Source organism: Castor canadensis, chromosome 16 (assembly GCF_047511655.1).
Source record: "Castor canadensis chromosome 16, mCasCan1.hap1v2, whole genome shotgun sequence".
Classification (NCBI taxonomy): domain Eukaryota; kingdom Metazoa; phylum Chordata; class Mammalia; order Rodentia; family Castoridae; genus Castor; species Castor canadensis.
Genome location: NC_133401.1, coordinates 4061670 through 4084233, shown reverse-complemented (window position 1 = coordinate 4084233; position 22564 = coordinate 4061670). Strand labels below are relative to the sequence as shown.

At 48.2% G+C, this 22564-nt stretch overlaps 1 protein-coding gene across 18 annotated transcripts in view; it reads left to right on the top strand.

Annotated features, from left to right (window-relative positions):
• The window catches only part of Znf536 (zinc finger protein 536), a 463499-nt gene that overhangs the window by 198238 nt on the left and 242697 nt on the right, over positions 1 to 22564 (top strand). For all 18 annotated transcript variants that reach the window (XM_074058790.1, XM_074058788.1, XM_074058789.1 and 15 more), the window contains one exon: positions 7271 to 9433. In XM_074058790.1, the coding sequence (XP_073914891.1) occupies positions 7271 to 9433 (2163 nt within the window). The remainder of the gene's footprint in view (positions 1 to 7270; positions 9434 to 22564) is intronic.

The following is a 22564-nucleotide window of genomic DNA, read 5'->3' as shown; positions in this document are numbered from 1 at the left end:
TGGTGGTGAAATAATAATCATGATGCTGATGGTGATATTGATGAAGAAGATGGTGATGGCGATGATTGCTATGACTGTTGCTGTCTTTTATTAAGCATTTACTTTGCCTGATAGCCGCCCTGTGTGTTGTATTTCCAGCTCCTCATTAATGTACCTGGCTTTGTGTGGTATGGGCAGACAGTGACCGAGGATCCCAGACCGGAAGTCTTCTCTGTTCTGAAAAGACTTGGAGACCTCTTTGTGGCTGGCCTCCTTTCTCCTCCAGTGAGCTCATTACCTGCCTCCAGTCTGGGCTAGGGTTTCAATTCAGAGTCCAAAAGCCAACATGATGGACAGACCTCTGTTCCCTTGAGAATTTTGAAATCATCCAAAGTCTCCAAGGAAAGAACAGTTTTTATTCTTCTTTCCTCTCCTTAGTCGTCCAGTGCTATCTTACTAATATGGAAGCTGCCTCCAGCTCCACAGCACCATGTGCTGGACCAACATAGTCAAGTCCTGTTCACCAGTTGAGGCAGCAAAGGCCTTGACTTTGACCAGTCTTCCATCCACAAGGGAAAGTTTGGGAGTTGGACCCTACCCTCCATCTTGACTTTCCTAGTTATACAACCGCCATGCTGCACAGCCTGATTTGAATATCATATTTCCATGAATACATTCAGCAGGAGTTTAACTATTTCTTGCCCTGTCTCAAACCATTGTCTATATATCAGTCAAAATGGAAGAGGTCACCCAAGCTGCCCACCTGTTTGTCTATTAATCATCTAGAAAATAAACCATTCAGTGTCCTGCCCACCTTGGTAACGTTTGTGATGTAATTTGTTTGGATGTCCAAATGTCACCAGCGCTGATTGTAAGAGATGAAAAAAAAATGTACTTGCTCAGCATAGTAAGCTCTAGGCCAAAATGTAAGCATGAAATCTCTGGTTTATTTTTGTAATAATGTTTACAGCTGTTTAATGACCCTGAAAAGGTTCAGTAGTCTGGTGTTCTGTGTTTCAGAACAGGAGTGTATTATGCTTATAACAGCGTTAGTTAAACAGTTTGAGCTACAACAATTGGAAAAATAGTATTTAATAAGAAGCTATTATATTCTTGGTGAAGTTGTTTTCATTATTGCTAACCGTAAGTGTAAGAAAACAAGGTGGGTTCTGGGAAAGAGCCAAGGGTCACTTGAGCATCCAGAAGGCGACAGTATTTTGAGCAAACATCCTTGTGTTTGTACCCTCCTTGCCGTGCACCCCAGAAGTTTGAGGTTTGCACAGCGACTCAGGTGAGCAGCTCCTACAGGGTGTTAGAAGCAGCATTTCCCCCACATTGATAATAGAGGGAATATTTAGTTGTGCTTGGCTAGACAACAATATTTGATTTTCAAAAATCCAGTTGAAATGGTTATTTTGAAAGTCATTTTATTTCCCGACCATTCTTTTTCGTAGTGTAAGGATAAGTCTTTCATGCAACTCACTGGCAAGATCTATATTTTTTTGGACTATTCAGGAGATTACTTTTTTTTTCTATGCTAGCAAAATGGAACTGTGTTTTTGTGTAAAATTTATTTAGACTCATACCAGCTGGCATTTCTGGTGTCCTGATAGTTTTAAGTTTCATTTTGAGTGAAAGATACAATTAGATTCTCTATTGGAAGAGTTAAGTGAGAACTTTTGTCATTGATATCACAGGAAATAGTCTTCCAGGCAGAAATGCAAAATCAACATAACCATTAGCACCATCAAAGGCAGCTGAATAGCTCTGGGTACCTGCAGTGAGAGGAATGAAGAGACATGGATGTGTTCTGATAATCCCAGCACCCTATGGTAGGCTAGTGGAGGGTCCTGCCATCATGAAATGTGAATGGCCTGGCTCAGGGAAGAAAGCCTCTGACCTTCAGAAGTGTGTGCCCAGGGTCTGCCAGAGTACAGAGGTGTCTCTGGGCATTTCCACACTGTGGTGAGGAGGGCTCTGATGGCTGAGATGCACAGGAAGCCTGAGTCTTCATCAGTTTTGCCTTTGTGTGGAACACCGACAGAATGATCCTAGTGATTAGGACAGCGCTGTGATAGGGTGGTGTTGCGATGTGTTCACTCCCCTCCTCCCTTCCCTTCCCTCCTCTCTTCCCTTCCTTCCTCCCTGCCTCCTCTCCTTCCTCCTCTTCCCTCTTTCTTTCCTTTCTTCCTTCCTTCCATATCCCCTCCTCCCCTTCCCCCTCTGCCCTCCTTCCTCCCTCCCCTCTTTCCTTCCTCCCTTCCTTTCTTCCCTCCTCCCTTCCTTCCCTCTTCCTCTCTCTCCTCTTTTCCTTCCTTCCTTCTCTCCTCTTTTCCTTCCTCCATTCTCTCCTTCCTCCCTTCCTTCTTTCCTTCCTTTCTTCCTCCCTTAGAGGACACTTGGCCACCTTTTTTGGAATTAGGTAAATTATGTACTCATCGGCTGCCATCAATCAACCAGGGTTTATAGTTTCTCTTTCTTTTGGGTAGGGCTGGGGCCAGGAGTTGAAGGCCAGAGACAAGTGGCTCCCTTTGCTTAATACTTGTTTCTTGCTTTTAATTGGGCTAAGGGTTTTCCTACCTAGGTGAGAGGGTTAAGCTGAGTTACTGTGGAGGCTCCTCGGAGGGTTGGGCTGTTTGTTTTAAGGCCAGGGTCATGGCCTTTCCTTTGCTGATCCCTGACTTGTTGATGTGTGTCCTCCAGCTCCTACATCACAGGAGCTGAGTCTTGAATCAAGGCTGCCAAGTGAAGGGTGGGTTGAACAGTGGCTGGTGGGGTACAGTTTCATGCGTGAATGTGCATGTTATCCCTGGTTGTTAGGACCTGGCCAAGGACTTGGGTGTGTGTGTGTGTGTGTGGCAGGACACTGGCAGACTTTCACTGTTAGGGAAACAGTGGGGTCCCCATGGGAAGGCATTCTCCAAGTGCTTGCTCCCTGGAGGGCTGGGGAGAGAAGTAATTGTACCTTCCATCAGAACAGTGGAGCCCTTGCAGGCAAGCCCACCTCCTCCCACCCTGTGAGTTCTGCTGCAGCAGTGGGAGCCAATCCTTTAATGGTGGGATAAATGACCCTTCACTTTCCCAAAGTATGCATTTGCATAAGTTTCTGGAGGACTACCAGTTGGGGAATCCCTGCCCCACTTGAACACAGATATACTTGATATGCGTGCCTTGTTTGGGAGTGAGCTTGCGCGCGCACACACACACGCACACACACACAGAGCCTCAGTGCATCACAGCTGCTATACTCCCTCCTTTCTCCAACCTTGGATTCAGCCTGTGGAGACCTTTTCGTGGCTTCCTTGTCGTGGTCTCTCTTGGCTCATTGGCCCTTGAGAGCAGATACATTCAAGGTCTTTGGTAGCTACTCACTGAATGACTCCAAATGAACTCTGGATGGATGAAGTGTGGAGGAATTGGGGATGGCCCAGGTTTTGTGAGTCCCAGGCTGGGCCCTGGGCCAGCTCTTCCTGCCTTGGCTACTTTGGCCCAGGGACAGCACACCAATTACCCCACACTTTCCAAGAATACACACTCCCTCTTCCTGCTCTGAATCGACAAGTAGCAGGCAGTGGTGACAAGTGACCCAGCATGACAACCTTGCCTGCACCTGCTCATGGAAGCTCAGGGACTTCTAAGATTTGTGTGACCCAATCTTGCCTTACAGTAGGCTCATTTGAGGGGCCATCATCTCAGGAGCAGCACCTGGGGAGCTTGTCTGACATCTTGTGGTCTCCCATGGGCTCTGTGATGGTCTGTCAAGTTGAATGAAGGGAATGGTGGTGCCCCCAGCAGTGGGGTCATCAGAGATGGCCAAAGCCTTGGCACCTAGGTCACCATTGGCACCTAGATTGAGAGAAATGGTGATGGGTGACTTTTCCTTGGTGGTTTCTGGGCTTTCAGCTTCTGAGTGGAAGGTCAAGACCCTCTCCGCTTGGATAAAGCTCATCGTAGATGTTCCTGCATTTGTGCAAAACTGAAGTAGAGTCCATGATGGTAAGGTGAGGGTGAGTCTCCTTTAGGGCAGGGTTCTTTTATGAGCTGCACTTAAGGGGCCTTTTCAGTCATTCTTCCATTCAGTCGGGAAATATTGAACCTAGGTGAGTCAGCTCTGCCGTGAGTCCAGGTTTTCATTGCTGCCTGAGCAGACATGGCCTCTGCTATCCTGGGAGGACAATGACACATTGTCCTCCTGATGAAGGCTAAGAAAGTTATATGATAGGGTAGACAGGGGCTGGGGATGTCACCATTGAACAGAGTGGGCCTCGTGAGCTCAGACCTGCCTCATGAAGAGGGCAATCCTGACCCAGGGATGTTGACACAAGCCTGTAATCTCAGCTATTCAGGAGGTGGAGATAGGAGGATTGCAGTGTGAGGCTGGCCAGGGCAAAAGCATGAGACCCCATCTGAAAAAGAAACTAGAGCAAAAAGATCTGAGTGCACGGTCCAAGTGGAAGATACACGCCTAGCAATTGTAATGCCCTGAGTTCAAACTCCCATACCGCCTGGGGAGGGTGGGAAAGAGGGAAACTGCAGCTTTACAAAGAGTTAGGGAACACATCCTAGAGCATTCTTTTTTCTCCAAGCTAAGGCATCCGCCACGGTATCAGAACACCAGATGCTTACAGAGGTTTACAAAGCTCTGTTGACAAGGGGAAAAAATTGGTTTTTTGAACACAATAAGAGTTCCATTCTGAAACTGGAAACCCCCCATGTTCATTAGAGGACACATGGAGCTGTTACTTGCACAGCATGAGTGGTGGGGAGACATGGTCTTCACCTTGACGGCCCTCATTCAACCTGATTTGCAGGCTTAGTTCTCTGCAGGACCAGCCTCCTCGCTCTCGCCTGCTGCACTGCCATCCGCTCAGCAGCAGAAACTGAAAATAGCCCGTCTTCCTGGATTCCTGTCTTCTGCGCTGGCCAACTGGGCAGCCCTTGAATGTGGGCAGCCATGGTGGCTTGGGACTTCCCAAACTTCCCCCAGAGCTGTTGGGTGGAATTCTCCACTCTGCTGTGGAGCCAGGGTCACCATCCACATTTGCTCAGGAAAGGGACCAACATAGGTGCACAGGGCTGGAAGATGGAGAAAGGGCTGCAGATTGGGCCTTGGAGGCTGCTGGTTCCTGCCTGGATCCTTCAGCAGCCTCCACCCTCTGGGCCTTCTCTTCCCTACCACAAAGAGGCTGCCTTGAATCCTGGGGCCAGCCAGTCCATTCATCATTCTATCTTCAGTGACAGAGACTAGCACACAGTGGGAATTCAGCAGGTTTGTCAAATGAATGCAAGAATCTCCATGAGAGATTAGCTCCTTTCTGACCAGTCATTAAAATAGGCCTTTAAAATTTTTTTTGAGTGTAGACTGCCATAAGAAGCCAAAAGAGAGATGGCAAATTGGCACGTTTCGTTTATTGCAAATAACTGTGCACCTCTATCTGCGTGTGAGCATGTGACAGGTTGTTCACGTAATCATTGGAGGCCACAGTGAACGGTGCACTGTTGTTCCAGTCCCTCTCCCTTCTGGAAATAAGCACCCATGTCTCTCTTCCCCTCCACTGCAAGGCGGACCCACAGCCCCTCTCCTCTTGCCAAGGACGTTAGGTCTCTGTCATTGGAGACCCTCCATGTCATGCACAGTCTGTCTGGCAGGAGGCCCAGCCAGCAGCAGACCCTGCCGAGGCTGAATGCACTTCCTTCACAGTTGAGCTCTGTCCCCACAAGTCCCCAAGGGGAAATTGCTTGGCCCTATAGTTCTGGCTGAGGTTAAATGCGCTCCCCCTGGATCTCCTGGCTGGCCAACACGTGGAAAACACTGGGCTACAAACAGGGGACATAGATGTGCAAAAACCATGGCAGGAAATGAACTTGGACTCCTTCACAAAAAGACGTATCTGGAAATAGAAGGACTCCAGGCATGGGGTCATTGCCTTGCAAAAGTGAAGCCCCCTGTGTTCTTTCTTGTGGAAGGGGCCCTGCCTTCTGACCCTGCCTGGAACGGGCCGGCTTTGGCTGCTCTGGCACAGGCTGTGGGGTCGGGGCTGGGGGTGGGGAACAGAGGCAGTTATTAAAGATAATTTTGTAGACTAGCTTTGAGTGTTTGTGTTTAACAAACAGCTTTGAGTTCTAATTTTCTGCAAAACACATACTGCAGGTACAATTTGTACTCATTACTATATATTGAGAAAGTTATTAAAAACACTCAAACTTGGTTGCGACTTCCTCTGGCATTGTCCCTGAGTTTTAATTGGTTTTTATCTACTTCTATAAAATATCTCTTTAAGCCCAATCAAAGTTTCAGCCTTGGATATCTTGGTAGCCAAAGGACAGACAGAGAGAATGCATTCTATAGTGTAGGGCTGTACATCTACCCAAATTCGTACAGTTTCAACCAGGCACAAAGATTCCAGCGGGGAGATAGTTCATACTTCTTTTGATGGACACAGTTACCAGATGACAAAATAACAGGGTTTCGTAACATAAGGGTTAAATCTTAATCTCTGAGGTTTGCAAAGCCGCTACTCCCAGGCTCCTTAAAATTTAATATACCTCGTTAATGCTTCCTTGCAAACACTGAAGGGTTTTTATGATTATAATCATGTGTAACTGCACCTAGCACTGCTTCCAAGTAGCATACTAATCAGCTTAATGAGATATTAGTGCACTTTTTTGTTGACTAAAGCAAAATCTCTTTTATTGTTCTAAAGCCTGTCCTTTAGTTTATTTTTTCCCTAAACATTATCTTGCTTTATTATACACCAGTAAATATCATGCCATTGAAGGTGGCTCTTTTTTTGTGGCCAAATCATAAAATGATCTTTCATCTTAGACTGGTGAGTGTATTGAAAAGGGAAACCAAGTTCTGGGTGAATCTATTTGGTCTTGTGGATAAAGCTGTTCTGCTGCAAGACAAAGTCAGATTGAACCAACAGGTGTAGGTCTTATTCTGGGAAGGGGGAGAGAGGGAGGAAAGAAGGAAAAGTTGTAACAGCAGATCCTTGGTTTGTTATTAGGTGTTCAAAGTGGTAAAACTTTAATAATTTAAACGCGGATGAATAATTGCCGTCTGTAAATAGAAAATACAAGGAAGACGATCTATCCCCACAAACAAATTGGAGGAGCTATGCCATATTGCATAATTGGTCTTTAATAATTTATTTTTTTATTATTGTTTTTTGACTCTCAGTCCTTAGCATGCTTATGTGTAGGTAGTAGGTAAGGCATGAAATGCAAATTGCCCCAGCAGCTGACACTTCCTACCTGGCACAGATCTGAGTTCTGTCTTTATTTTTAGGGATGGAAGAAGCGAGTCTGTGCCTTGGAGTGTCCCCAGCGGCAGCAGCCGCACCAGAAGCTGAGTCCCACCTGGGCAGCCCGGTCCTTAACGGCCAGTATGCCATGAGTCAGAAGTTGCACCAGATCACCTCCCAGCTCAGCCATGCCTTCCCAGAGCTGCACCCGAGGCCCAACCCGGAGGAGAAGACCCCCGCACCTTTGGATGAGAAGACCCACGTGCCCATGAGCGGCCAGTCCATGGGCAGTCAGATGGCACTGCTGGCCAACCAGCTGGGCCGCGACGTGGACACCAGCCTCAATGGGCGGGTGGACCTGCAGCAGTTCCTCAATGGGCAGAACCTGGGCATCATGTCACAGATGAGCGACATTGAGGACGATGCGCGCAAGAACCGCAAGTACCCGTGTCCTCTGTGTGGCAAGCGCTTCCGTTTCAACAGCATCTTGTCGCTGCACATGCGCACACACACGGGCGAGAAGCCCTTCAAATGTCCCTACTGTGACCACCGTGCTGCCCAGAAGGGTAACCTCAAGATCCACCTGCGGACCCACAAGCTGGGCAACCTGGGCAAAGGGCGCGGGCGAGTGCGCGAGGAAAACCGCCTGCTGCACGAGCTGGAGGAGAGGGCCATCTTGAGGGACAAGCAGATGAAGGGCAGTTTGGGACAACCCCGGCCAGATCTGAAGCCTTTGCCACATGCCCAGCAGGCTCCACTGGCTGCCTGTAGCCTGGCCTTGCCTGCCAACCCCAGTGTACCCGATATGGCCCACCCAGTGCCCTCGCCCAAGCCGGCCAGCGTGCAGGAGGACGCAGCCACCCCCGCGGCTGGCTTCCGCTGCACCTTCTGCAAGGGTAAGTTCAAGAAGCGGGAGGAGCTGGACCGTCACATCCGCATCCTACACAAGCCCTACAAGTGCACGCTGTGTGACTTTGCCGCCTCGCAGGAGGAGGAGCTCATCAGCCACGTGGAGAAGGCGCACATCACCGCGGAGTCGGCCCAGGGCCAGGGTCCCAATGGTGGCGGTGAGCAGTCGGCCAATGAGTTCCGATGTGAGGTATGTGGCCAGGTGTTCAGCCAGGCCTGGTTCTTGAAGGGTCACATGCGGAAACACAAGGACTCTTTTGAGCACTGCTGTCAGATCTGTGGCCGGCGCTTCAAGGAGCCCTGGTTTCTCAAAAATCACATGAAAGTCCACCTCAACAAGCTGTCGGTGAAGAACAAGTGCCCCAGCGAGCCCGAGGTGCCCGTGCCCATGGGCAGCATGACCCAGGAGGCCCACGCCAACCTGTATTCCAGGTACCTGTCCTGCCTACAGAGTGGCTTCATGGCTCCCGACAAAGCCAGCCTGAGCGAGCCCGGCCAGCTCTATGGCAAAGGAGAGCTGCCCATGAAGGAGAAGGAGGTACTGGGCAAACTGTTGTCACCCATCTCCAGCATGGCTCATGGGGGTGTCCCGGAGGGGGAAAAGCACTCCCTCCTGAGTTGCCTCAACCTGGTGCCACCGCTAAAATCCAGCTGCATTGAGAGGTTGCAGGCAGCTGCCAAGGCTGCCGAGATGGACCCGGTGAACAGCTACCAGGCCTGGCAGCTCATGACCAGGGGCATGGCTGTGGAGCACCAGGTACCACGCAACCACGACGACGCTTTGGCAACCGCCGGAGTGCTGTTTGATAAGGAGAAGCGGGAGTACGTGTTAGTAGGAGCAGATGGCTCGAAGCAGAAAATGCCTGCTGATCTGGTTCACAACACCAAAGTGGGCAATCAGAGAGACCTGCCAAATAAGCTCGACCCTTTAGAAGGCAGCCGGGAGTTTTTGTCACACGGGCTGAACCAGACGCTTGACTACAACCTGCAGGGTGCTGGGAACATGAAGGAGAAACCGACCGAGTGTCCGGACTGCGGCCGGGTGTTCCGCACCTATCACCAAGTGGTCGTGCATTCCCGTGTCCACAAGAGGGACCGCAAGGGTGACGAGGACGGGCTGCACGTGGGCCTGGATGAACGGCGTGGCTCTGGCAGTGACCAGGAGTCCCAGTCAGTGAGCCGCTCCACTACGCCGGGATCCTCCAATGTCACCGAGGAGAGTGGAGTCGGAGGTGGCCTTTCCCAAACGGGGAGTGCCCAGGAGGACAGCCCGCACCCGTCCTCACCGTCTTCCTCAGGTAGGTTGGCTGGGAAGGTGGGGGGAGGGTTGGGAGCAGGTGGCTAAGGGGCCCTGCTATGACTGGGCTGCCTGGCTTTGCCTCAGTTCTGTTCTGAGATCAGTGTGGCTGGGTCCTAAGGTGGACGGCCTGATGCCGGGCTGTGCCCAAGGGCCATGGCTGAAACTCCTTGGCCTTCCCTGAACACTGGCTAGCAGGAAAAACAGCTGACCCTCCTCCCCTATGGGGGAGACGGCCAGGTGGCATGTGTTTTAATGGGTCACAGCTTGACCTCCCCAGCAGTCAATCAGTCCCATTTATACCTTGACCTCATTCACCATCACCTGGCCCCCAGGAGTGGCCATTTGGCTCCATCCTGGATGAGAATGAGGACGTTCAGACCCTCATTCTCTCCCCTTCCTCTCCCACCCTCCTCCCACCAGTAGAGTCTCACAAAGTCTCTCATTTGGGAATTCTCGCCCTCTCCAGAACGAACCTATTATCTCCTTGTCCCCTTCTGAAATTCCAGTCTGGCTCACCTGTCAGGTCCCTGTGACTTTAGCAGCCACACACCACTTTCCTGGGATGCTTTAGCCAAAACGAACGCAGAGGGTCGAAGCCCAGATGTGTGTGTGTGTGTGTGTGTGTGTGTGTGTGCCTGCATGTCTTAAATTGTTCTGTGCTACACAGGCAGTGCGGTGCAGCTTTGGGGTCTAAAATAGCAAAGCAGAAAAATCTGTCATCAAAATGTCTGTGAAACGCTGAAGCTTCCTGGCCCTGTTTAGAACCCCCTTCCCCCCCACCAAAAAAAAACCCACTAGCCTAGGACAACTAAATTAAAATCAATACCTAACAGCAGGTAAGAGGTCCCCTTCATCAGTTATTTCCAAAGTCCCTTTACTAATGGACAGCAAATTGAAAGTTATATCTCTAGCCCTTTAGAAAGAAAGCACCTCGCTAACACTGTAATCATTCTGCTGCCTAACAACACAGGAAATCATGCCGTAACAAATACCCTGTTACTAATGGCAACATTGTTTTCTGCAATCAGCCATTAAGTCTAGAAAATGAAAGACAGTTTGAGGCACCTCGAGGCACTACAGTGCCCACTGTCAAAGATGCTACCATACGGTCCAGGGTCATTTTTTTAAAAGTTGGGTTTTTTTCCCTCCTCCCTGCCTTCTCAGTATCCATGATTAGTTCAGCCTAAGAACCAATTCGAGACTGAAGTCGACACCAGTTCTGTTTTGTTGTTATTGTCATGTTGCAATCTCTCCTTCTCCTAGAACGAAAATGCACCTTAAAAAAAAAAAATCAAATGTGAGTGTGCTGGCTTGTTACAAACCAGCAAAGGATTGTTAAGACGCATAAATTGGAGCCCTGCATTTCAGAGATTTCAGTAATACTGAACGCTGCTTAAACACCCATGAAACTCATGTCTACTTGTGGAGTCCTCCACTGGGTTGTGATTTATTACTGGTGAGACACTCGGACAGAGTCTACCCAGAAACATGAGCACCATGCAGGATGAGGGTACGCTCTATAGGGCAGTCAGCTATTCCATGGACCACACTCTGATAGACCCCAGGGCAGGCTTGCCACTGGCTCTGCCATCTAGCATGGGATGTTTGTTAAGGAGTGGCTAGTGCCAGGCTGTCACCAAGGACTTCTTCCCAAAACTTCCTAGGAAGGGTCTCCTCTTCGGTTTCAGCTTTTCTCAGATTTGGGGGCATTTGAGGGACAGGAAGCAGAGAGCAGACAAGTTTTTGGAGTGATGAGGAGTTAGCAATGACAGATTTCCACCCCTCTCCCCGACCTGCTAAAATAAGGAGGACTTAGTAGAATATTTCAACACCAAATGTTCGCTTCATTAATGACGTGTTTACCATGTTTTTCTCACCTTCTGGCCAAGTGATAGCCTCGTGCTACTTCTCTCTCTCTGTTGCTCCCCTATCTCTAAATACCCTGTTGAAAAAAAAAAAAATCCGTTTGCTTAAAAGAACCAACCGGTGTGCTCATGACTCAAAAGAAAATTAGACTTGAGTTTCTGTTATCTTTTCACTTTTATGTCCCTCATTCATTGAAGGATTTTTACAATTGTGAATGCTGATTTTTTTTTTTTTTCATTTTGGGTTGACTTCTTTGTTTTCTTCATATTCAAATTAGACCCTTTCATAATTTTCTAACTAAGCAGGAACATTGATGGCATTCCAGAGGCACGTCTGGGGATTCAGATTTTCTTGGAATGTAGAATTCTCAACCAAATCTGGTTAGTGTGACTTCTAACAAGTATTACTTGTTAAAAAAAAAAAGTGTGATTAAAATAACCATTTAAATACAAATCTTGGCACAATAGATATATTTTATTATTACCTGTTGGAGAGAAACATGCAAGGTGAAGAGAGGAGAGGAAAAAAAGAATTTAAGCCCTTCAGTAAAAAAAAAGAAGCACTTATTAAGGCCTCTATTAAGAAGTAACAGCAAAACACGGTTTTACAAATTTCTCAGACTGCATAACAATGTCACAAAACTTAATTTGCATCACTTGGTTCTTTTTTTTGTTGAAAACTGGGTCAGTAGGGCCTGAGAAACTATTTTTTCAGATCTTAACCAATGAATTCTTCTTTATAAATCGCTGCTCTTAACATGATAGTAGTTTCTGAATTCATCATAAAAACCTTTTTAGCAGAGCCTCTTAGAACAGACCTCTAGAAGAAGGCTTACATTGAGTGGCAGAGACGCCCTTTGTTATCTGATGTAATTCTTTGCAAAGGAGGATTGGGAACGGAATGGCTGTTTAAAAATGTCTTGCTCAGACCGAGACGAAGAAGGGGTCAAGTTTGCAATCAAACAGTTATTGCCGAGATGGGTGACAGTCACTAGCTAGGCTAATGTGGGATGCAGCTGTTTGTTATGTGAGCAAAAGAATGTTTGAATCAGTGAACATGTGAAAATGATACCAGTGAACCAGAAAATGTGTTTGTTCTTTGGCTCTCAAAACTGCTGAGAACCAAGCTTAAGACCGTCTGCGAAAACCAGGACCTTTGACAAATTGAGAGGTCATATTTTCTAACAGAAAATGGACAAAATTCGTCCCTCAGATCACTGCCCCGTCTTTCCTTTTGTTGCCGTTGTTGTGTTGTTTGTTTGACTCTACACCAAAGTAGACGTTACTTCTGCCTCTGTGCACAATGCAAGAGAAGTAAGTACTCACCAAGCTGAGGCTTATAAATTTTACTTTTATGACAGAGAGAGAGAGCAGAACGGCTCACTTCTGGCTCGCATGCAAAGACTCTGATGGTATTAATCTTTGCATCTTCCCCCAAACCTCCATCTAAGGCTGGGCTCGTCAGATCCTCTGATTCTCCTACTCTGAGTCAGAAAACGACCAAAGTTCTGTTTTCTTCAGTTTTGCTTTGGAAATCACAGCTTTGAAAAATTAAAACTTAATGTACTAAGAAATACTGTTCACTTAGCACAACAGGGGCAGTTACCTTCCGAATTCCCCATAATTTTGGAGTGGGGATAACTGAAGTGTTGATGACCCTCTGTTCATTAAATAAAGTCAACCAAGGTGCGTGATCAATGCAAAACCAGGGAGAGAGAAAAGGAGGGAGTGAGAGAGAGAGAGAGAGAGAGAGAGAGAGAGAGAGAGAGACATGAAGATGAAAATATCATTAACCCCTACTTCTTCTGCGAGAATATTTTGAAATGGATAAGGGCTATTTGATCAGCTGGGCTAAAAGCCTGATGGGGTCTTCCTTTTGTTGCCTGAGCCATATTCCTGAAATGCTGAGTCTCCATCCTCTGTAGGCCCATTGACCATTACATCAAAGGCTTTATCCTGGACTTGCTACATTTCCATCGGGTGGATAGTGATATGATAGATTTTCTTTCTTTTCTGCCTCTTTTTCTCATATGTCTCCGCCTTCCCGCCCCCCATTCACCAGTGCCTGGTCCACATAAACAAATCCAGGGCACTCAAAAAAAAAAAAAATGATAGGGGAAAAAAAAAAACAGAAAAAAAAAATTTAAGTCGGAGGATTAAGATCTTCATTTTTTTTTCTGCTCCTGCATTCCGATTGTTCTTAAAATATTTGGCAATGTCAATTAGTAACTGAGCAGAGTTCGCTGATGAACACAATTTTCCAGTAGACTGAGCTCCCTATTGTTGCCGAGCGAACAGCAGATTTTCGAGGTCATTATCACTCGCTGGTTGTTTGGCCCAGCTGCTTCCTGCTGCAGAAGCCAAACTTTATAAGGGAGCTTAGGGGATGGCTGTAGCAACAGGGGGCTGGGCGGGGGGCGAGGGAGGCTGGCTGCAGCAGAGAGGACCAGACCCCGGCACAATCAGCAGAGAGGAAACAGAAAGTAAAAGTTTCCAGGCGATTCTAGGGAAACCAGGCTGTCACACTCACTCCTTCTGTTCCCCCTGCCACCTCCCACCTCCACTCAGGGAGTGAGAAAGACAAGAGGACACCCTCCCCCCTCCCCCTCTTCCCCTCCTCCCTCCCTGCTCATCTCTTTGTGGATCAGAACTCTGGAATACAATCATTTCATTTATAAATTTTTTAACCCAATCTACAACCATGGAAGTGATTCTTTCATAGGTAAACACCTCCATTTTAATTATTTATTATTTATTTATTTTGGTGGTATTGGGGTTTGAACTCAGGGCTTTGTGCTTGCTAGGCAGATGGAGCCACTCTGCTAGCTCCCCCCCCCCTTTTTTTTTTTTTTTTACGGTACTAGGGTTTGAACTCAGGGCCTACAACTTGAGCCACTCCACCCATCCTTTCTTTGTGATGGATGTTTTCTACATAAGGTCTTTTGAACTATTTGCCTGGGCTGGCTTTGAGCCTTGATCCTCCTGATCTCTGCCTCCTGAGTAGCTGGGATTACAGGCATCAGCCACCAGTGCCCGGCTGTTTTTAATTTTTCAAAGTCCTTATTTAGACGGCACTAATAATCTGAAATTAGTAAACTTGTGTTTGTCACACAGGAAATATTGTTTCATTTTTTCATTTTGGGCAGATAACAGTCTGAAATTGTTTTTGTAAAATGAAATTTCCCATCCCAGGCTCTCTCTCTTTCTCTCTCTCAACCCTGACTTCCTTTTTTCCCCCTGCACCTCGTCTCACTCCTGGCCTCCCTCTCCCCGTCCTGATTCAGGAGCTGGTTCAGTGAGTTGAAAGCTGCACTTTTTTTAATGCTCAGCTGTTAAAGCCGAGCGCCATATGCAGCTTCAGTTCCTGCCGTGGGAGCGTGTGCAGGCGGCCGCCGTGTTTGTGGAGATTTACTAGGCGAGGCTCATGTGTGCCAAAGCTGTGCCCAGGCAGACACTAGCCAAGCCCCTTCCTCTGAGCTGAGTGGAGGCAGAGGTGCCAGCCACCAGGATGGAGACCAAGTTGGATGGATTCATGGGAGTGCCAGAAGGACAAGCATCAGTACCCCCTGCCACTACCACGACCACCACCACCATGCTCAGAGGCTTTCCTCATGTCCCTTCTCTTTCCATGGGGTCCCTGGGAGGTCCCTGCACTGGGGCAGCCTGCTATTCCTGTCAGATGCTAGTAGGCAGTCATTTGGTCTTCCTCCTTCCCTGGGATACTTTTTTTTTTTTTTAAATAAACTTCCAGTTCCTTCAGTGAACTCTCATCCTCTTGTGTTTAGAAGCAACTGTTTGAGGACACTTAGTGACACTGGGAATTTTGCTATCTGTCTTACCTCTTGGCACAGAGCTACAGACCCTACTTCCTGGGGGCTCAATGTCACTGTTCCTCAGCATCTCAGAGAGGAAATTGTATCAGCTGTAAGGACCTTCAGACTGGAAGTGTGACATAAAACCCTGAAAGTGAAATCCCTTCACACCTGTAGAGACCCTATTGTAGGTGGGAGGGATTGGATTCCAGGCCTGGGAACTCTGAAACCCTACCAATGTTCATGAGGTGGGCTCAGTGTGCCTATCTGTGGGATGGGCGCCATGTGGCCAGGTGTTCCCCTCTTTCTCTCCTCAAGTGTTTCGAGGTGGTGCCCCATTCCTTCTCACTGAGCTCTGAAGAGTCCACAGGGCTCCGTGGTGCTGCCTTCCCTACTCATGTTAATGCAAGGGACAGAGACCTTCGTTTAACTCTAAATTTAATGGCAATAAGGAAAGCACAGATTAGCTGGGGACAGGTGACAGTGAGGCAAAGAATTAAGCATGATGCATTAGCTCAGGTCCTGGCTGCTACCTTGGGTATGTTGGGGCCGGAATTAGCAGCTTTCTTTGTTAAAAGCCCCTGTGTGTCATCTACTTGCTGGTTTGGTCAGAAGTAGGTATTACAAGCCCCCAGCAAGGGGCTTGCTCACCCACTCGCTGTCTATGTCTTCAGGTTACCAGGGTATCACACCCACTGTGTTGAGTTTGCACTTCCAGGGCCCCACTGATGCCCAGTGGGGGTGGCCTTTTGGGTCTTCCTGCCCACTGCAACCCCTCTTCCTGATCCTTTGAACCCCTTCTTTGATCTGAAATTTTGTGTCTCATTCATAAAAAGCCCAAGAAAGGGAGGCAGGAGACGCTGTCTGAATTCAAGTTTCAGCCAAAGGTTGCATGGCTGATAGGTGGCCAGACTTCAATGAGCCCTGTTTTACTGGCTCTCAGAACTTCCCTGGACTCTAGAGGGAGATACATGGGAGTCTAGAGTTGGAAAGCAGGGGAGCTGTATGGGGAAGGACCCAGCATTCTGTCCCCAACATGCAGGAAGCAGTTGGGACCTCTTTGATTCTGTGAGGTCGGAGAAGTGAGCGGGTAACTCAGCCGCAGAGCTGTGTTGGAGCATTGACGGGGCCAGGGGGTTGGAAATACCCGCAGAGATGATGAGAGTGAATTTGTTCAGGCTTACCCAAATTCCTGATGACTGGGCTGGAACCTTTGCCATCTGAGACCCTTGGGCCTGCATGTTGCCTCTCAGGTCCCCTCAGCTTCCCATGCCTCCTTCTTCTCTGTCGGCATCTGACAGGCTTCTCTGCACCTTGTGGATAGGGTTGGTGTTCCAGGAGAGAGGAGGGGCTCCACGTGGCCTAAGAGAGCCAAGGGGCCTTCCAAAGAGGGGTACAGGCAGAAGGTGGGCTGGCAGGTGGCGGGCGGCTCTCTCATCTCCTCAGGGGTGAGCATCGCTGCAGCTGAGAGGAGCTGCGGGTCCCCCTTGCCTTTTCCTGGCAGGACGGGACGATGACAACATTTACTTAAGCTGTGGAGTTTGGCACTGCTGTAGCCAGGCGCCATCTGGAAAACCCTTGTCGGAGAGCAGCCCACCCTCCCCAAAGGAACTCGGGGAGTAGGACTGGGGAACAGCTTTGAGAATGTGGTCCTTGGGTAGATTTTGAACAGCCAACCACTTGAGCAGGGCAGGGAGGCAAGGAGGTCGGTCCTAGGGAGCTGAAGTATGGGCTTCCCTGTGCCAGGTCTCTCTGGTCAAGTTCAAGAGCAGGTCTAGCTTATGTTTTCTTTGTTGGAAGAGCAATCACCTGGCTGGGCTATTTCTACATGTCTTTGCTTTGCATTGTGTTTTGCTTACTGCCTTCATCCAGGTCCTTGTGGTGGTGTGACACAACAAGGTGGACAACCCTGTGATGACAGCATCAATCAGCGCCTGGGAGAAATGAAGACTGTGCCTCTGAATGTCTTAGAAAGGCAGGATCTCGAACTCAGTAGCTTGGCTGGTGATAAACAGGGCAGAGATGACCACAAAGGTTTGCCACCAACCCACCCTTCAAAAAAAAAAATTGCAGAGTCCCTAAACAGTGTATGAACTCTGTCCACAGCAACCTGAGAGTGCCTGATACAAAATAAAAGTCAGGGAAGCAGTCAAGGTGGAATTCATTTGCTTCCTGGTTTTTGTTTTGTTTTGTTTTTGCCCAACCAAGAGAAAGTTGTCCAGGGCTTAGCTTCTTGTGGGACCCGTCTCTTTGTTGCTGTGAGCCTTGGGATTTTGGTGTGACATGTGGCATGTGTCTGGGAGAAGTGAGAGGCACAGCACAAGCTGACTCCTTGGCGGGGCTGCCCACTATGCCACGTGGGGGACCGGCCTTTTCTTGGGGTGCTCAGCCAGGATGCTCACTCTAGTGTAGGTGTGAAGAAGTGGGTGGTGGGTGGGCTCTGCTTTGACACCTGTCACTCACTTCCGGGAGACAAGGTCATTTTTCTGCTTGTGTCCAAATGGAGAAGCTGTCCATGTTTTACTTGATGCTTTGGGTCCAGAACTTCCACAGGGGATCTGTTATTTCCCTGGCAGAGAGTCTGGAATATCGGCTGATGCTCCCGTAGTCCTCCGCTTCTGTTTGACCTCAGTTCCAAAGTCATTGGGTCCCTGCCATCTTCTGTCCATTTAAGTCATGTGCAGACACTCTTAACTCGGTATGGGGGCAGGGGGGCTGCTGTCCGTGGTTTTGGGCACCCTTGCTAGTCTTCAATCACTGTGAGAGGTATCCTGGAACACTTCCAACGTGCTTATGTTGACTTCAACACAGAGGGTGGGCAGTGGTCGTTTCTTTCCAGAGAAAGACAAATGCATGCTTCTCTTTATTGGTAAACAGATTTTTCTTAGTTTGTTGCTAAAATAGATGTTTATTTATTTGTTTGTTTTAATAATTTGCTCTGTTACCATGCTGGCTAAGGGAAGGACCTTGGTGGGGCTCCTGTCCATTCCAACCTGGGCCTGTTGAGATGTCCTGTGAGGGACCGTCAAAGCCTCCAACTCTGTCTTCTCCAGGATGGGGTTAACCACCTTTGTGGCCTTGGGTTGTTGAATGATCTTTCCTTTTTCTTACTAGAAAGTAATTCTTGTTTCTTGGATATTTAGACAGTACAGATTTAAAAAAAGAAAACCATTTTAAATACATATACCTACCACTTTTGAGCCATAACCACTCTGAGTATTTAAATTTATGCCTTTCCAGCCTTTTGCAAAAGGGATCATTCTGTACATACATCCATGTATGAACTTACTTAGTTATTCAGTATTCTGTACAAGGGTCAGCAAGATTTCCCTGTAAAGAGTCAGATAATAAGTATTTTAGGCTTCGTAGACTATGCTATCTCTGTAGTAAACACTCAATTGTGCTGCAAATGGAAGTGTGTGGTGGTGTTCCAACAAAACTTTATTTACAAAAACAGGCAATGGGCTGGATCTGGCACATGGGCTCTTGCTTGCAGACTCCTGACCTGTTCTAATAGTTACGCTTTTTTTTTTTTTTTTTTCAGTACTGGAGTTTGACCTCAGTCCCTGCACCTTGAGCCACTCCATCATCCCTGTTTTTGTGAAGGGTTTTTCCAAGATAGGGTCCCAAGAATTATTTGCCTGGGCTGGCTTTGAACCATGATCCTCCTGATCTCTGCTTCCAGAGTAGCTGGGATTATAGATGTAAGCCGCCAGCGCCTGGCTAGTTATGCTTATTTTTAAAGTGTCACACATATAATATGCTCTTTGAAAAAAAAAATCAGAAATATAGAGCAAAGAAAAAAGTCCCCCTCTATAAAATGACTTAGGCCATCCCCCAGCACTGAACAGAGGACTTGTTTTGCATCTCTTCACTGTGAGAAGCAACACTGGGGTGACTGTGTTTCCATGTTGTGTCCTGATGGCTCCGTCATCTGTGCGATTATTTCCTTGGGAGGAAAATACTTAGCAGTCTAATCTCTGGTCACAGGCAGGCAGCCTAGAGGCTGCAGATGTGCCTGGCCCAGCAGCGGACTGCGGCTGGAGTTATTTAACCATGCAAAATTTCCTCCTCTGACTTCCATTCCCTATCACCAAGGTACTTCGTGACTCATTTGTTCATTCATAAGTACATTCGCCTGTTTGTTCAATCATTAATTCATTTATTTACCCATTGAAGGATGAAATGCTCATTAAACAGGTTCTGAATGCTGAGCAACAGGAAGTCAGGATGCAAAGGTGAGTAGAGAGACAAATCCTGGTGGCCAGAAGCTCACCTGCAGCCTGGCGGGTCTGGTAAGGAACTCAGAGTGAGCTACACTTGGGGTGTTGTTAGAGAGGGACTGCTGCACATCTTGGTGCCTAGTTTCTTCCTGCAGGACCTGAAAGGTGAAGTTGCCTCTTGCACCACCTACGCAGTGTCTTAGCAAAGAAGAAGAGCCTCTCTTTCCCTCTGTGGAATCGGCCAATCTTGGTGACTCTCAGGAGGAAGCAGACACCTCATCCCCCAGCAGCTGGAGCTGGCTGTGGTTCTTTCTCTCTGACCGTGAACGGTGGTCCAAATCAGTGTCTTGTTATAGCCACAAGAGGCTTTGGGAGAGGAGTTCAGATTTTTTTCTACATTGTTGTTCTTTTTTTTTTTTTATTCATTATTGTTGTACTGAGGATACATTGTGACATTTACAAAAGTTCTTACAATGTATCATGGTTGAATTCACCCCTCCAGCATTCTCCTTTATCCTCCCCCCATTCCTGGAATAGTTTCAACAGGTCTCATTTTTCCATTTTCATACATGAGTACATAATATCCACCATATTCACCCTCCTACACCCTTTCCTTATATCCTCCCCTTCCCATTGGAGTCCAGGTTTTGAGGAAAACCCCAGCTGGGGAGGCAGAAGGCCAGAGCAGGATGGGGCTCCTGGCCAGGAGCAGTGGGGGCCCCTGGCTTAGGCTGTCCACCATACCACACTGTGGGGCTTCTCAGCTTGAGAAAGGTAGAGCTGCAGTCAACACAGGGAGGGAGACAGGCTCCAGGCTCTGCCCCATGGCCCTGGTTCACACTGTCTTTTCACTCACCGACTCAGGAGCTGGGAAGGACATGAAACAGGCAGCCGGGTGTGGTATGCACCTCTCATGGGACCTCCCAAGTACAGCATAATTTGTATTATTCCCCAGGAGGAAGAAGACCTTGGCATTTATCCATTTGATATATACCTTACCTGCTTCAGGTACTGTCTGCACCTGACCATAGGGGATCAGGTGAGTAATAGGACCACACTGTGCACATGGCAGGGGACTCTTTGGATGTCGCTGTGTTCCTGGGATTCATGGTACAGGAGCTGCATACAGAGTCATTAGATCACTGCAAAGGACTTCTCTACACACACAGACCTCATTGCCTTTACCTTCTGATGAAATCCAAGTCCACAGCCGGGCTATTCAGTCAGGGTTAAGTGCAATTCCCCAATGTTTAAGACTCAACTCACAGCAGCACACACTTCAGTTCCGAGCTCTGTCCCATGTCCATTTTATGGTTTTTATTACCTTGATGGGCTATTTAGACAGCTTACTTCCCATCTCTATGCCTGGCCTTTTACACCTGCATGGCTGGAGTTGGGAATGGGGAATGTAGAAGACTCTGAGACTCCTTCCAGCTGCCTGCAAGTCTTCTTGTCTTCTTGCTTCTCCCCATAGTTCTCTCTCCCTTTCTGAACATTTTGCTGGCAGAGGGTGACATTCCAGCATCTCCTCTGCTGTTGGCTGAGTATGGAACCAGGGTTTCCAAGGTCTGAGGACTTTGTAGATATATCACTGATTTTTTTTTTGGAGGGGTGGGACTGGGTTTTGAACGCAGGCCTTTATACTTGCAAAGTAGGTGCTCTACCACTTGAGCCACACCTCCAGTCCAGTTTGCTCTGGTTAATTTTGGTGATGGGGTCTTGAGGACTATTTACTTGGCTGAACTTGAACTGCAGTCCTCCTGATCTCAGTCTCCCAAGTAGCTAGGATTATAGGCATGAGCCACCAGTGCCTGGATTTTTATGTCCAGGTCATCTTTGCCTGTCGGACAGAAGGGCCAAGGAGACCTTCCTTTTATGTCCTTTCCCACTGGGTACTTCCCACTGCCCACCCCTCCCAGGGATGTCGCTGAAGGCCCACCTCCTGGCCCTTACTGCACCCAGTGTGGCAGCAGGGCTTCTAGCCTGTTGGACAACTTGACCTTGTAGAGTTTCTGCAAGGCAGAGATGGAAGTAGCCACAGCTGTGGGTTCTTTGCTGGCCTGTCGGCCTCTCTATAACTTAGCCCAGTCCCAGTACAAATCTGTGCTCCATAGATGGAATCTGTTATTCGGATCCTTTCTATGCTGTCCAATAAAAAAAGAGTGGGTAAGGTGAGGCAGGAAACCTGGCCAGCTGATTGGCTTGTTGGGAGCTGAGGAGCACAGAGGGCTGCTTCATTCTTCTGGACTCACTGAGTCTGCCTGACATTTGTCTGGGTCCCCAGTAACATGAAGACCAGTTGTTCTGATGACACTCTTTGCTGGAGATGACAGTGACTGATGCTGTCCTGGCATCCTTCCTTCACGTGGGGTCAATACAAGATGGTTGGGTTCCTGCCACTTACCTCATACTGAGTTTATCTACAACCACCAAGGTGCAGCAGGTCACGTAACTGAAAATTCTGGAGGATGCTTGACTGTAAATGAGATAGAATTAGCAGCTGGAATACTGTCCCTGATCTCCAAGGACTTTCTTCCTCTCTTCTTAGCAGCAAAAAGGCTGCACAGCTCATACCTCACACCTCCATATCACCAAGCAGAAAAACACTTTTCTGGAAGCCTAATAACATCTCCTTGCATTCATTATGTCTTATTGTGTTATTATGGCCATTTCTGAACCACTGGCAGAGGATGTACCACTGGCTCTTGTCGAGCAGGCTTACAGGAGAGAGATATTTCTCACTGAGATTTAGAGGGAGGACACAGGGCACACGGTGGCCACAATATAGCAGAGTGTCTGTCCTCAGGTTCAGGACATCCCAAGATATGCCCCAGTGTCCCTGAGTGTAACTGGCAGGGACACTGCCCCTTGTCACAGAGGCTGGATCTCATCAGCCTGGACAGGACAGCAGATGCCTCCCCAGTTAACCATGTCCTCCCATGTGGCCTCTGTGTGCCCAGCACTGTAGTCTGGCCACCTTAGTGAGGGGTGGGAGACAAGAGAAAAGAAAGTGGGGTCTCTGCTTCTTGGGGGGCAGGTGGCCTGGCTTTGGGGAAGGGCTCACACATAAAAGAGTTGGGACCCACAGAGCATCAGTTGTTAACAGAATAGATTGTGGAGTACAGGCAGGGCCTTGGAGGTCTTCCTGGCAGAGTGGTCACCTCCTCCATCTTCACAGCCACCACCTCAGGTGCAAACAGTGCCCCACCAAAATGTGCAATTGCCTTCG